Consider the following 16,594-nt stretch of genomic DNA (forward strand, 5'->3'; position numbering starts at 1 on the left):
CGCATTCCTGTCAGGCATAGCCAAGGATTGTCCGGCTGTGTGTGCGAGTGTGTGTGTGTGTGTGTGGGGGGGGGGGGGATTAAACCTTTAGATTGGAAGTAATTGCAGCAGCAGAAGTGTTCAGGCTAAGGCAGGAAGTTTTGAAGTAAGCTTCAAGAGACGCGTTTAATGTTATCTTATATATGGCATAACCAAAACATTTTTTTTAGAAAATTTGTCCGGTGCTTTTACTTTTCTTAAACCGCTTAAGACGCGCGAAAGCACTGCATGGCGTGGGTTTGCATGGCGGGCTAGCTTTGAGAAACTGGCTTAGCGATGTAAATACTATACTATACTGTACTTCTTTCACTTCCACCCCCTTCCCTTCCCATGTGGTGCGGCTCAGGTGTACGGCTAGAAGACCGAAAGGTACTGCGTTTTTCCTTTCCTATAGTGCATCAATTTGCAATTTACGCAGTTTGCAAGGCGCTCGTGTACTGTGCGACGTCCGTGGACGTTAAAGAACCCCGGGTGGTCAAAATTTTCGGTGTCTTCTACGACGTCGTCTCTCATAGCCCGAGTCGCTTTGCGACGCTAAACCCTATAAACTAAAACGTAGCTCGTCGTCGTGACCTGCCAGCTTAAAACACGAACGTGCCATGGGGTCGCCGAAATAGTGTAGTCAGGCTCCACAAGCTGCTCAGCGAGCCTAGATAATTAAACGGTCACGCATTATAAACGACCGCCCAGTCATTTCTCTTCTAAACAACCTTCTAGGCGAACTAGAATGAGGGAGCGAATGGGGGAGGAGGGGGGGGGGGGGGTAATCTCAGTTCTCTGACAAATGATGCGCTAGAAAAGTTATTTTCAGGGGCAACGTCAACAACCCACCCTCCTCCTATTCGTAGCCCTTCCGTTTTCGTGGTCCTGATCTAGCCTGTATACTTTTGATGCTGGGCTTATGCCAGGGATTTCAGGGAAGTCCGCCGTGAATATTTAAAGATAGTTTTGTGGGTATAAAGATGGCTTCTTCAGCGCGCTGCTGTCGGCGGACATCAAAATACAGGTAAATAATAGCCACCAGTAAACTGGCTATCAAATTCTCATAGTTCACTTTTTGTCTGTTACAGTTAGCCGCTAGGCAGGAATACTAGAAATTTGTAGCTGGCGATTAGCAATTACCATATCTGTTTTTCTTTAAATAGTTTCTAAAACACGTGCGCCCTCAGCATGTTGGTTTTGGATAATAAGCGCGATTCGAAAATCGCACGGCGGGGATGAGCGCTCAGTGATACCACTTGTGTACGTCACTTTATGGAGCACGTGCCGCGTGACCTTTCCTGCCGCGCTTCATCTGGAGGCACATCGGCACGGGAAGGACGGAGGTGATCGAATCGCGCTTCAGATTATGAAAAATTGGTCCCACAGCAGCGAGGGTCCTCGCGTTATCGAAATTTTTAAGACTGGTATAGATAATTAATGATTACCAGTGAAAAACTACAAACTTCTAATTTAACTAATGTACTAATTTTAAGTACTAGAACCTGATAAGCCTTTTTCCTGAAGTTCGCCAACAATGGTATTGCGGAAGCCACCTTTATACTTCAAAGCCGTATTTTTAAAGTGGCGGGTTTTCCTAAAGAATCTGGTACAGTCCTTGCCAAATATTACTGCAGCGGTCCAGAAAAGACAAGAGCATTTCTCTAAACCTTGATCAGCGGAGCTGAGATGTCCTCCTGCTCTCTTTGTTCCCGGTTGAACTTCGGGGATTATCTTTCTTACTGGCGTTGTAAGTTGCTCCGCCAGTGACAGCGATCATGATGACGGAGACTGTATATGTGCCTCACTGGAAATGAATAAGTACTTGAATGCATGAGTAGCGGTTGATTTTTGAGGAGCGCTATCGTAACAGCCAGAGACAATCTTGGGCTTATTATCCCTTGCTACCACCACCACCACCACCCTATTGGTAGAAAACAACGTGTCAAGTGAACGAGAAAAGCTAAGAAAATTCCACACGCACCAGGAAACGGGAAGAAGGCGACTGTGGTCAAAAATAGATATTCGTTCCCTATAACTTGTGTTGCGATTCCGCGATATTTGTACTTGCCATATTTCAGCGGTGCTATCAACTTTTTAAACGTTTTCCAGTGTGGGTACATAAGCGCGCGCAACGTAGCACTTATTTCTTGCCACTTTCTTATTTCTGGCCATAAGTGTGCAATGCCTTGCGCACTTATAAAAATTGCGTCGTTTGAAATATTTATGCGTCAAGCACAGACGCAATACGCGTATTTGACGGTGTAAGGTTAATATGATTTTGGCGACAATAGCACTCGTAACGACGCCATTTTATAAAAGTGCAATGCGTAAAAGCCAACTCAACGAGCTTTCAAATGTGCATTGCTGAAGTCTGACATTTCCAGCCACACTGGCGATTGCGAAAATTTAAAAACTTGGCTCACCTTTGTGTTGGTGACATTCAGTTTAGCAATATTGCCCCTTAAAATAAAAAGTAATAACGTTGATTAGGTAATTTTAATCGTCTAATCGTTAAGCTCTATAACTTAAGAAGTCGGCTTTGCCACAAAACCAGACACTGCAGCAGCGCATCTTTCGTAGCTTTTGAAAGAAAAAAAATGATTGAATAATTTGAAATGGCCAGTATACCTTTGCAAGTTCCTCCGGCGCTCAGTACATACTCACCATGCAGATTTGAGAAAGTTTGCTGTTTAAAAACGGGAAGCGGGAGAGTAGTTTAACTAGAATAGAAAATATACATATCCTGGGACAGTGAAATTATGTGCGCAATAACGATTAATCATCAAATGTCAAAAGACAATACTGCCATATAATACTGTACCCTAGAAAAAATGAGAAGTTAATTTGTTTATAATAACTAATATTCTCACACACACACACACACACACACACACACACACACACACACACACACACACACACACACACACACACACACACACACACACACACACACACACACACACACACACACACACACACACACACACACACACACACACACACACACACACACACACACACACACACACACACACACACACACACACACACACACACACACACACACACACACACACACACACAGCTTGCGAAAAAGACCTTCTTGGCTGCAGAAGAAATAAACAGCGAAGGTCATTAACACTTCATTTATTCTTCGTCGACGTTTTAGGCTTGAAAAAGACCGGACCCCAGTCGAAACGTCGACGAAGAATAAATGAAGTGGTAATGATCTTCGCTATATATATATATATATATATATATATATATATATATATATATATATATACCGGGTGTCCCAGCTAACTTGAACCAAGGGGTACAAAATAATATATTTGAGGTAGGTCTGTGAAACCAATTGCATACAACTGCCGGCCTGTTGGCGCACTACAGGCAATTTTTTTGTTTTGCAATTAATTAATTAGCTAATTATGTTAATTTATCTAATTTATTAAATATCGACTTTAGACCAAAAATGTGAATTGGAAAGTTGTAGAGCTCCTTCAGAAACCCCCATTTTATTAATTGCGATAAAGAAAGTTTCACGTGTATCTTTTTTTCCGGGCTCAGACGAAAGCCCGCGAAATACAAAAAATGCCACGTGACGCGCATTTCTGCGCCGCGATTGTGCTGCTCTCAGTCGTGGTTTGAGCGAACGAAATCAGCTGCGGCCGTGACCCGATGGTCTCGTTGCAGCGGCAGGCAGAAATGTTGGCGATGGTTCGCTCGAGCTCGCCCGTCGCAACCGCGATTTTGGCCAGGCCTGCGCTCCGCAGCAGCCTAGATCACGACAGGCGGATGGCGATAAAGAACCGGCAAATAAAGGTGCAGCGCCAATTTTAGTCGAGTCACATGATGTTATCTCGCCCCTTTACCCAAGCCTGTATGCGCAGATTCAGTGGCTGATACCTCATCGCTCATCCGTTTGTCGTGACATTCGCTGATGGGAGAGAAGGAGCTTGGTTCAATTATCTTGGTTCAATTATATTATCTTGTAACCCTTGGTTCAAGTTAGTTGGGACACCCGGTATATATATATATATATATATATATATATATATATATATATATATATATATATATATATATATATATATATATATATATATATATATATATTCTGGGTGTCCCAGCTAACTTGAACCAAGGGTTACAAAATTATATATTTGAGGTAGGTCAGTGAAACCAATTGCATACAACTGCCAGCCTGTTTGCGCACTACAGGCAATTTTTTGTTTGGCAATTATTTAATTAGCTAATTATGTTAATTTCTCTAATTTATTAAATATCGACTTTAGACCAAAAATGTGAATTGGAAAGTTGTAGAGCACCTTCAGAAACTCCCATTACATTAATTGCGATAAAGAAAGTCTCACATGTATCTTTTTTTCCGGGCTCAGGAGAAAGCCCGCGAGATACAAATAATACCACGTGACTAGCGCATTTGTGCGCCGCGATTGTGGTGCTCTCAGTCGTGGTTTGAGCGAACGAAATTAGCTGCGGCCAGTGTTATATGGCAGTATTGTCTCTTGACGAGTGATGTCTAATCGTTATTGCGCCCATAATTCCACGTTCAATAACTTGAACCATAATGCACTTTATATGTCTTAAACCTGGGTTTCCTACGTTGTTGATGGCGTCCGGTTCCTGAACATAATATTATGCCATGAAACCAGAAACTCGTTAACTGGTGCTGGAATGGCTAATTGAATTAGTTATATAGATTCAATGCCACGGAGCAGCGCACAGGGAAGACGGACAAGACGCACAGCAAGGCGGTAACAGAACTTTCACTACTTACATTTACGGACATTTTTGTCCGTAAATGTAAGTAGTAAATGTAAGTAATCTCTACCTGTACATGCAGACCGCACTGTCTTGTGTCTTTCCCGACTTTTTAAATAAATATCGGTAAATATTCGAAGTGTTTCGCGTGCATAACGGTAATAAGTGCGCCATTAACTGCTACCGTATCCGGTTTTGCGCAGCTGTTTTGCTGCTGGCTCACTAGGCAATGCAAACGTGTACTTTTTTGAAAAACTCAATAGCACGGTGAATTAGTGCCGACAATGTTAGCTGCACCAACTGCTTGTGCCAACTAAAATTTGATTTGATTTGATTTGTGGGGTTTAACGTCCCAAAGCGACTCAGGCTATGAGAGACGCCGTAGTGGAGGACTCCGGAAATTCCGATTACCTGGGGTCCTCCACTACGGCGTCTCTCATAGCCTGACTAAAATTAATCAAGGGTAATTAACTAGCATCGTTTCGAAACAGCGTGCAAGGACGACAAGCAAGACAAGAACACGGCGCTTTACATTAAGCTTTTCTGCCGGTCTCACGCTCCGTTTTAAAACGGCGCACAACCTTGTCCGCCAATAATATCTTGCGCCGTGCAGAGTGAAGGGTCCTGCGTCGCGGAATATTTTCCATGATTGCGATATCCCGTTTTGCACCCCCAGGTACTCATTTCTTTATATTCACTAAAACGTAGACCAGGCTGAATAGCAAGAAGTCGGGTGCCAGCGTCATGTGCTGACCAGTGGACGTATACGTATATACTTTGGTCCGGTTCATCATCGGGCTGCCGGTCCTGCGACTGACGCACAGGGCTCGTGCGGATAGGATGCAGCCCCCTCTTGGCAGGTAGGCACGCGCAGTAAAGAGGATACGCACGTCAGGCTTTTCAATTGAATTTAATTTGAATCTATGTTTCAAACGAGTGTTCCATGCCTCCCTCAACACAGCTGTGTATTTGTGTCTGCGTACAGGTGTGCAACGTGTTTGCCACTCCCAGAAACATAACAACAGTCCAAAAACGAACCAAAAAGGCACTTGTTCGCTTTTCAAAACGGAGCCAACAATAACAAACGTCCATAAATCTGTGTTCATTCCTGGAAGCGACCAGCATGTGAGGAATGGCACTTGCGCACGTCTCAAATCTGTTCCCCTCTCGTGTACGCTCTTCCGATGAGGCCAGCGAGGCTGGCAAATAAATAGGCGTATGTACGCATATCACCGCGGCGCCAGCAGAGGCGGGATCGGATGGCGAGTGCGCGGCGAAGGTTGCCGTCATCAGGCGAAGACGAGCGCCCGCAGGTCGAAAGCGAGGCACTCCTGTGGGAAACGAAAGCCGCGAAGTCGCTCAGCGGCGCTACCTTCCAGGATCGAAACCACGTCCGTGAGGCTGAACTGCGCGTCCCGTGTATGTGTGTGTGCACGCGTGTGTGTGTATTCGTGTATGTGCGCGAGTGCGTGCGCGCTGCTATGTCACTGTGTAAGAAAAGTCGACGTCCTGTATTTACACAGACTGTCTTGCGTGTACGCGCAGTCTTCGTCAGAATTACGCCGACCACTTCGCTCGGTAATGCAGTAACCCTAGGCAAGAACCTCTGGTGCTCATGGCAGCCTCGGCGCATCGCGAGACCTCTCACGGCTGAAGCATTGTTGCTGTCGAGCGAGATGCGGACTGCATGTTTTTAACAAGGACTGGGCCGCGAAGTGTGAAAGGAAAAACGAGAATGGCGTGATCTATAACCATGCAGCGGGCTGACCTTCTCGGTGTACTCGAGGAAAAAAAAAATGCAGGTTCGCCACCGGCGCCTAGCGATCAGCACTGCGCCCGTTCGAGCTGCGCGGCCTCTCGTCGCTCCAGGATCGGCGCACCGATTCACTGCCAGACGCCAGCCAAAATCGCAGTCAAGGTGTCTCGCCGCTAAACAAGATAATCATCTCCATATTTGGCACAAACGACGATCGCGCACGCACTGTTACGCACTGACCGTCCAACGGCAAAGCAGAGCCAGACACCGAGGCTCGCCAAAATGGGCACACTTGCGGACGTCACCCGGATTCACCTTCAACGACACACAAACGCCGCCTACAAGGTACCGTTGATGGGCAAGCTGTCCAGGAACACTCAAGCGCAGGGCTAGCACCTGGACCCGGAAATGCGGCTTCTATGCCGGACCTGAGCGTCTTGTAGAGTCCTGCTTTATTACGCGCGATACGGAGAATACTGGAGTACAGGGGAAGAAAGAAGACCTTGAGAAAGAAGGTTAAAGAGTTGCCTCCGACAGCAACGCCGCCGCTGTACCCACTGCGGCACGAAAAAAAAAATTCTGTGATCTAGTCAGTTTCCTGCAGCCACGCACACAGCGTAACTCAGAAGCGACGCACGATGCCGAAGAAAAAGGAAAGCGTTATTGAGGTATGGTATCAAGGATGAGGAATAAAGGACGCATTGCCGGAAGCGCACGAAACCAAGTTGGTTCATGGGCTCTTCTTTCAGGTGCGGCCGCAGGGGCAACAAAAGAAAAACACGAGCGCGTGCTTTCATGACTGCAAACACTGGATAGCCGATGTGTTGTAGTACAGATTATGTTTCGCTTCACTGTTTGCATTTTGTTTCACCAAGAGGAGGGAACCGTTATAGAACATAGCAGGAGACCTTTGACAGCTCGCATTACTTGAAGACCCTCTCTTCCAAATGCAGGCCATTCGTGAGCTTAAGTCGCTCTTATATCCGAACCGCATAACATACTGCGAACCCTGCTTGTTCATCGAGTCCCTCAAGCTTATCTATTACTTCCTCCGTAAATGCGTTGACAGCACTCGGCCGAAACTGCTGTGGCACAGAGGTGCAGTGACAGTTCGTCTTTCTACGTAAACCATGTGTCCTCACCCTGTTCTTCAGAACAAGGGAGAAAAAAATGCACTCGGATGTTTTCCGAGGAAGGCGTTTTCTCACACGGTGCGCACACTGGTCTGCCTGAAATTGGCTTTACGTGTAGTGGTATTTACACGTGTAATTTGGATCAAGCTCTGCACATTCCAACCCCTCGACATGCCATTCTTCGTTTCCATCCAAAAGAAATACTTTTCCGCGCTCAACATTCCCCTCAGAACTTTAGTTTTTCAAAGCATGATACTAGCAATTTTCTGCAGAAATGTGGAACATTTTGTACAACGTATAATAACCGATGAAAATAGCAACATCAAAATGCTGTTACCCATCTGGTAAAACGCCCGGGGGTTCGCGGAGATAGTTGCTATTTCGAAGGTGCACACTACGTTCTAAATTTAGAAAAGAAAAAAAGTTGTACTGTTGGATGGGAAAATATGCATGCACAAAAATGGCGGATGACGCGCTATCCTCCACATTGTTTCTCGATAATTTGATTAACTGCGTCCACTGTAGGGCAGAAAAAAACGTTATTTGCGCAGTGCGGAATTCATCCGAAACAAAGAAATGTCCGCTATGTGCAGGCCACATGTCAGAAAAGGCTGCGAGTTCGCTTTGTACGGAGTTATATACGCGTGTCAAAGAGTTTTTTTTTTTTTTTTCCTATTGAAGAAACAAACTTGGGACTGAAGTACGTTATATGAGGGAAACCAAAACGAGAAAAACAAAGCGGTTTTAACAGAAAAGATCCCACTGTGGTAGTGCAGTGGTTAAGGCGTTCGATTACGGGTTCAAACCCGGACGCAGCGGCTCAGTTTTGATTGAAGGGAAACGCTTGGGCCCTTTTACTGTGGGATATCAGTGCACGTCAAAGAGCCCTACGTGGCTTCTGGCATAGCCTTCGGTGCTTCGGGACGCTAAACCCCACGATTCAAATCAAATCAATTCAGTCCTTTCCCAGAGTCCGCACGTGGTGCCCCGGAGTTGAAAACTGGGCGGATAAGAGTGCGGCGAACGATGTTCCTAACAAATGCGATAAGAGAGAGAGGCATGAAATCCGTGGCAGAGCAGGTATCACCCTTTCCTACCTCCACTTATATATCTTCCCGTAATTATTCGATTTAGAAACTGCGCTGGTCGGAGCCGCACCCGCTTCCCGACTCATTTATCTTATGCTACCAAGACTTATGCCTGCGTTAAGTTGCTGCCATAGTCGCCCACAAGGAGGCTTAAGTGGCCATAGTCTGAGCTTGAATACTTTGCTAGATAACGGCACGTTTTTGCTACCAATATCTTGACGGTAGCTAACAGCGCTGCTTTGAAAGAAGAACGAGTTTATCGAAGAGCAAAATGCACTGCTTGCATTGTATATGCATATCCTACACCACGACACTGGTTGTCAGGGTGCCCACTATGGTACCTATTCGTCACCAAGCATGAAAAAACTATTTTGGGCAGTTAGCATTCGTTTTCAGCTGCAAGGGCGTCCTGCTACCTCACTGACCGAAACCACTCGCGTAGGACAGATGAGATGAGGAGTCCCTCTCCGGAAACAACTGCTATACGTAGCCTTCATGTTTATCTTACGCGCTGCGAGGAACTCGTAGGCGGCAGTGCCGATGTTTGTCGAAAGAAACAAAACAGAAAAACTTGGAGCATGGCTTCCTACTGCCTTCACAGAAGCAAAAAGTCCAGGTACAGTAGGGGCAATAAACACCGACAACTTTTGAAATAAAACACGCGAGCAGTGCACAGTGGTTCTCACATCTCAGGCGGCTGCAGCAGTCAGCTTGCATCGCGCAAACTGGCGAAGTGCGAGAACACGATGACGCTTGAGCACTATTGGCACTTCAACCATACTGTTCGTTTACCTGAAACCGGCCCCACCAGGGGCCACACCAGCTTAAAATGCGTGCCCATGAGGCGTGACAGAGGGCCCGCGCATTGTTATGAGAAACCCCCGCTGTTGTACGTGTCCACCTGTCAGTTCATCCAGACCTTTCAAATCATACACCGGTGTTCAAAAGCCTCACTGGCCAGCTCTTCGCCCCACAGCCTGTCACATTCAACACATTACTGGGCCGCTGTCGGCAGCGTAACCTCTACCCCCGACTAGCAGGAGGAAGAGGCATGTGGCTCCTGGACAGTGGGCGTGAATCTTGTATGCATGAGCTGCACAAGGTGGTGTCTCGGGCCATTTGACGAAGTTACGCGCGAGTGAGGTTTGTGAACGCCGCGGCTATACTGACGTATAGCGTGCGGACAAGCGTGCACACCTACTGCCATGTAGGTACCATCCTTCACTTTAAGCCCGAAAAGGTGTACGTGCGTGAAAAGACAAGTTTGGAAGAAATCGACCCCCGTGAACTGATTATGAGGCTGCAAACTATGGGTCTAAATAAAAAGGAGCTCTGCTCTGTCAAACAAAGCAACTTTGGTGAGGGCAGGCCGTGCCTTTCGGGGACAGCAGATGGTTTTGAGGTGACCTTACCAAGCAAGCATTACACGCTGCTAAAGTCAGAGCTTTCAGGAAAAAAAAAAAAGTTCTGTTTTCCAAAAGCGCTTGATTTGGAATTTGGTCATTACTGCTGACTGGTAACACGATTATAAATTTGATGTCATGACCTTGCAGGAAACCAATTACACAGAATGACGAGGAAAGCTAAAAAATATTAGGACATTTTCATCAGTGCCGTAATGAAAGCACTAATATGCTCGCCCCTTTTAGTGTATATTTAAGACCACACTAGTCTGTCCAGGAAAAAGTGTACAGCTTGCGGGTCAAAACTGGACCACCATAGGTTTCGTGTACTGTACGAACTCAAGGAAACCTAGCTTCCCTTAGCACCTGAATTCAGATACTTCTCAAGCAAACAAAGCAAAACAAACGTACACAAGTGGTCGGTAAGAAAGCCAGGACAGCTGTCGCTTCTCTCAATGACAAAAATAGGCCTTTCTGCTTGCTGCTAATCGCGGGTGACGGTTAAAAAAAAAAAAAAAAAAGGTTCTAATGCATGCCTCATCGTACTAGTTTCGCCACTGCAAGAATAGGTAATCTGAAAAAGACAACCTGTAGTCATCTAGCCGTTTTAAAAAAAAAATACGCTGTAGTAGTTTTCTTACTGTCCTTATGGACAGGTCAAAGGGCTGAAAAACAGTTAAAAGTTGTGATGCATGTAGCCCAGTAGGCTCGCAAGTACCTAGTTGTTAAAAGCACCAGCTATGGTTTACAGGTCTCAGCACGGACAGTTCGCCCCGGAGAACCAAACATTTATCGCAAAACCTTAGGCTTCTTTTGTTTCTCTAGCCTAGCGTTTTGCGATACGGATTTCGGAGACGGAGTATGACTAGCTGACATGGAAGTGGGACAAGTGCGGAAGAAGACCCCAAAAAAGTCAGTCTACGCAGAGATACCAAACAGCAGCGTCGGAGAGAGAAGCGAACCTACGAACAGAAGGGAGAAGTACACACGACTCGAACAAACCGAAAGCACATGTTCGCGGCCCCGGCTGTGGCCGCGCAGTTCTCTGCACGAGCACCGAGACGACTACGCAGAGGCGGCCACGCGGATCGCGCCGGGCGCCGCCTACATATATATATACACACACACACGCACTTCTATGTACACAGAGCACAGGGCATCAGAGAGTTCGCGGGCGCCCAGGGCATGTCTATCACAAGGTGGCCGGCAGCGACCGGCGCTCAACTAGCGGCGCGTGGCTCGTCGGGGCCGGGCGTGTCGGGGCTGGAGTCCTTGGCCACGGTGATCTCGGTGGGGCCTTCGTGCAGCGGCGCGCAGGCACTGGCGGGCGGCCGTTTGGAGGATGTGGTACCCTGCACCGTGACCGGCGGCGAAAGGTCGGCGGCCGTGGGCAACGCAGCACCCTTGTCCGGCACGGGCGCGTCTTGGACGTAGATGACCCTGTTGAAGGCCCTCCAGCGGCGGAACAGCTGCACGTACATCTTGCACTGGACGTACATGAAGACGAGGCCCCCCGTGAATCCGATGGCGACCACGATGAGCTTGGTCCAGAATGGCCAGTCAAGGTTGCCCTCGCGCATCTCCTCCGCCGTCCGGTCGATGAGCACGTACAGGGACCAGACCACGCACGTGATGGCCACGACGTGGAACGTGATGGAGCACAGCACCTTACGCTGCTCCACTGAGGACATCTCGAGCTTCTCCCACTGCGGCAAAAAACACGCGCTCAGCATCCCCTCCTCTTCTACCCCCTCCTAACAGACTGACCTTCCGGAAAGGCTTGATCTTTGTGTGCATGATGAAGTCAAACTTGCACAGCTCGCAGCACCGAGTGTCCGACGACTTGATCCACTGCTGGAGGCAAGCCTGGTGCACGTAGCGCAGGCTGCCCGCGCAGTAGCAGGGCGAGATGAGCGGGTTCTCCGCATCTGCCTCGCAGTGACAGATACGGCACATGTCACCATTGCCGTTGGCCTGGCCGTTTGACGGTTGCGAGGATGGCCGCCGCTGCTGCTGGACCGGCGCCTGCTGCATCTCGGGTGGCTGCTGCTGCTTGCAAAGCTCCTCTGCGGCCGGGGACGGCTGCTCCATACTGCTCGCCTGCGAAATTCGTCCATTTCATCAGCACAGTGCGGGCACGCAACATGGCTGGCTCAGTGTCCAACCCACTTCCCATCGCTCTGAGTTATTTAACTGGGAATTGTGCAGACAGTTCCCCTTATTAGGCTGATTCATGTGAAAGATGGCCACTGTGTAGGACTGCAATGTCCTGAGAAACTAGGTCGACAGAGCAACAGGGCTAATTAAAGTGTGCTAATTGCCGCGCTAGTGACAGTAGGCGTAAGGAACACCGTGTTGAACAGAAAAGGACGACACAAAGATGAAAGTTTTTTGCTCCTTGCCTCGTCAGCTGCACCACGTCCCATTTTTTTTTTTTTTATAGCCGAAGGAACTTGACCGCAAAGACGTCACACACATAAACACAACAAGGGAGTAATTACTCACTAACGTCCAACCAATCGTAGCCATACGGCTGCAATCTATGCAGCTTTCCTGAGTAAACGTACGGCTGCGTTTAGGTTGATGTCAGTGAGTAATTACTCCCTCGTTACGAAATCTACTCCACCTTTGGGGATTCCGCTAAACACTTGACCATACGTAAACACAAGCCATACATACAAAAGCATCGCGCATACAAGACTACATGCGAGGAGCGTCAACGCAGACAGTAGCGGTTAACTCCGCAAAGGACGTCGTTAAGCTATCTGAAAGTTTGTGGCAGCACGCCGACGACGTCATATGAGCCATGCAAAATTTTCTCTCAGTTTTCAAGAACACTCAACGCACAGAAGCGGACATCTGATCAGTGCTGAACACATTGCATTAACTACGAGTTCTCAGTCGAGAGGCGTACACGTCTCCTGCTGAAATTGTTAGAGGACGCTGGCATTTCGCGCAAGTGATGGAAGTCGGTAGACGTTCATATACTAGACACAGCAGCGGTAGGCGAGAATCTAAGGGTCTATTCCAGTCGGAAATCCGGAGCATGTTCCCTTCGCCCAAGAACCAAAAAAGTGTTATTCAAAGGAGGGGAGGTTGGCGTGTGAGTGTGTGTGTGTGTGTGTGTGGGGGGGGGGGGGGGGAGGGGTCCTGGGTTTTTATTAGCCGAGACAGATTTTGTGCTCCTTTGCGAATTCAGGGCTCTGATCTGGATCGCCGATTGGAACCGTCCATACGATACAGACAAAAACAAAATTGCCACCCTATCTGAATTCTATAACATTCTGCGTAAATTACAGATTTTGCGCCGACGGTGGTTATATACTAGCCCTGTACCCTCTGCCCAATCTGAACACGCACGCACAAAGTACGCACACAGCGAAATGGCAAAGCGAAACACCAAGGTCCTCTTCATGTTTCACCGCACACATATCACTTTTATAATGCGAGAAATGCAATTAGAAGGATACACAATACTTCCGTCAAAGAAGCCAGCGTACTCTAGGAGAGGAGTGCGCGTCGGGCCGCCGCCGGTCACATACAGACTCGCACACCTTGCGCCTGATAAGCGACCGCCGAATGAGCACGTGCGCGTTATCTCGGACACTCAGACGGTGAGCTCAGCGCTGACATTGCGGAAACGAGGCCTCTTCCGTGCTTTTCTGGCTCAATTATGCTCGAACAGGCTTGCATATCGAGATACGCCTACTTCTGTCAGCCAAGAAATGGTTTGGTTTGGTGAGGTTTAACGTCCCAAAAATCGGCTCAGGCTATGAGAGACGCCGCAGAGGAGGACTCCGGAAATTTCGACCACCCCGGGTTCTTTAACATGCACTGGCATTACAACAGGACATGGGCGCCTTGCTTTTCACCTCCATGGTAAAGCGCCGCCGCAGCCGGGATTCGATCCCGCATCCTCGGGCACAGAAGTCGAGTGCCCTAACCACTGCGCCACCACGGCGGGGCAATTTAAATTAGAAATAAAGGCTCTCAAGAATACTTGATTTGGCTCAAAATACACGTCAACCATTCAGCTATTAATCTTGTATTTTTTTTTTCGAGTAAATTTTTGTCTAGGGGGAGAATATATTGCTTGAAGTTCATACCCAGCCACACCGACAGGCATTGCTGAACTGTGACTTCCCTACAGAACATGCACAGTCTTTGCCAAAAGTGTACAGCCCAGGTGGTCTGCTTCTGAGCCACTTCGTGCGGCTTGCGATGCATTTCCAGTGTTCCGAATAAGAAGATTTGTTGTCCTACTCTCTCCAATGGGAAGGACCTCCACTAATTATCTGACACGCATATGCACTCTGGAGGCAGCTTGTGCAAGTCATGAGTTGAGAGACAAAGAATGTTGCCCCTTTATGCTTCTTCTAACCATTTTGGTAGGTTGAGTAAGTTCACATTTCAGAGAGCAATAATTACTTTTCTGACAAGGCATCATCACAATAAAAGAGAAAAAAAGTTTCTTGAACCTCTGCTGATATAAGAAGGAGCATAATTTATTAACCGAATAAGATTTAGTGACGGCTTCAGAAAAGAAAAGTGCACTGGAAGCTGTCGGCAGCACACTGAAGTGTGGCTGCAAGGGCAAGCTTAAAGAGCCCTTATCATGATGGCAATAAGTCACACCAGGGAGTATTTGCCTGAGACAAATAATATAAAGATATTTAATGTAATCTGGCTTCAAACTTCCAAAATAGAAGGAAAAGAGAAGAGGAATCGTTTCGAAATTCGCTAGGGCAATGGCAGTCACACATGAAAGCGACCGCTCCCCCATTACAGGCCAGCTACGATTTTAACACTTCTTGCTGAAATCGCATAATTCTCAAGCACTGAAGAAATGACTGAGAATAAATGGGCATGAATACATCGGTGGTTATAATATGTATGGAACTAACAATTGAAAAGTTGAACATGGATGGATGAGAAAAGTGAAAGTAAAGGGGACAAAAGCAGAAAGAATCGAGTTTCGGGAAACAATCGCCTGCTATGACGGTCTATAAACCCGTTGAATCAAAGCATTATTTCTGCTTTGAAACGGGAGGACAATTCTGCCTCAGTGTCAAACGAAATTAGGCAAAGGTAGCCACTGACTGCCACTGCTGTGATGGCTTGCCTGAGCGCCCCAGCCACCAAAATGAGATGTGGCGAACGGACGAAAATGTGTCACCTGCTATGTATTTATACTGATATCAAGTGACAGAGTCACACGTTCGCTTCGTGTAATGAAGCAGAGTTCATATGCGGAGCCGCACGTGCGTGTTCTGCAGTAAGTAGCAGTTCGGCAATGCCTGCCGGTGTGGCAGTTTACGCCAAGAAGGCTTGACTGGGGCTAGTGCATATTTTCTTTGCAACAGTACATAGCAAACTACTTTCATATCATGCACATCAAAAGAACATGCATCAAGAGAAAAAACGGAGATGGACGATGCATATTGAACTGCACTGGAACCGATCACAGGAGGTCGAATTTCCGGAGTTTTCACTACTGCATCAGTCACAGCCTGAGTCGCTTCGAGGCGTTAAATCCCACAAAGTGAACAAACCAAACGAAACAGAAGATATATGCGAGGGAAAACACACGCTGAATACGAATTATCCAAAGAAAAACGCTAGTATTTCATTAGTTGAGACAAAAAGTGGAATTCAGGGAGTAACTGGCACTCATCAAGTCATCAGATCAAGATACACATCCACCTTGGTTTGTTTCCAGGTTTAAAAGCATAATTTGTAGCATAGTAGTCCAGTACGTGCGCCTCATTGACAAGCCAGGTTTTAGTAAGCATGACAATGTCAAATTGAGTACGTATTCCACTCCCAATACGCCAAGCGTGGCAACATGTTATGGTGGGGACGGAAGTACAACTTGGGCGCAGCATGCCGCGTTTCAGGGAACACACGTCCCGTTCTTTCGCGCTGCTGACACCAGTACGCAAAATTAATAAGTTCACGATTAGATAACAGCAGCTCCACAATCTTAGAACGGCGTTTAGCGCGCATGATAGTGGACCAAACTATTCTCGCATGCGCAGGGCTTGATTCCATAGAGTTTCTTACTCTCACCTAGAGGGAAAGCTGTGCTGCCATCTATGGGAATTTACATGGAGTTTCCTGACGACCGGTTCAGCCACCATGGGCGCTCAAAGCATCATGGGCTTAGAGTTACTGTATATGCTACCTTTGGTAGCATATACAGTAACTCTACATGGGCTGGAGAGCTACCGAGTGCAGAACTAAAACTTTTGGCCAAAACTAATGCAAAGATAAACGTTGTTCTACCATAAACAATGTTCTAGCATTCAATTTTGTGAATACAAATTGCAAAATTAGAGAGAAACAGCATGTAAGTGTGAGATTTATCGAATATAAGCGATGGCTCTTTCTCCTATTGGCTTAGTTTTG

At 47.2% G+C, this 16,594-nt stretch overlaps 1 protein-coding gene across 6 annotated transcripts in view; it reads right to left on the reverse strand.

The window, feature by feature from the left end:
- Positions 1-7,898: 7,898 nt before the first annotated feature.
- LOC146203091 (E3 ubiquitin-protein ligase MARCHF8-like) overlaps positions 7,899-16,594 on the reverse strand; it is a 139,417-nt gene continuing 130,721 nt past the window's right edge. For all 6 annotated transcript variants that reach the window (XM_084588514.1, XM_084588515.1, XM_084588516.1 and 3 more), the window contains 2 exons: positions 11,954-12,286; positions 7,899-11,892 (listed from right to left, as the gene is read on the reverse strand). In XM_084588514.1, coding sequence (XP_084444640.1) covers positions 11,407-11,892; positions 11,954-12,277 — 810 coding nt within the window. In that variant the 5' untranslated portion in view covers positions 12,278-12,286 and the 3' untranslated portion in view covers positions 7,899-11,406. The remainder of the gene's footprint in view (positions 11,893-11,953; positions 12,287-16,594) is intronic.

The sequence above is a fragment of the Amblyomma maculatum genome, chromosome 1 (assembly GCF_055883805.1).
Source record: "Amblyomma maculatum isolate TAMU_Amacu chromosome 1, ASM5588380v1, whole genome shotgun sequence".
Lineage (NCBI taxonomy): Eukaryota > Metazoa > Arthropoda > Arachnida > Ixodida > Ixodidae > Amblyomma > Amblyomma maculatum.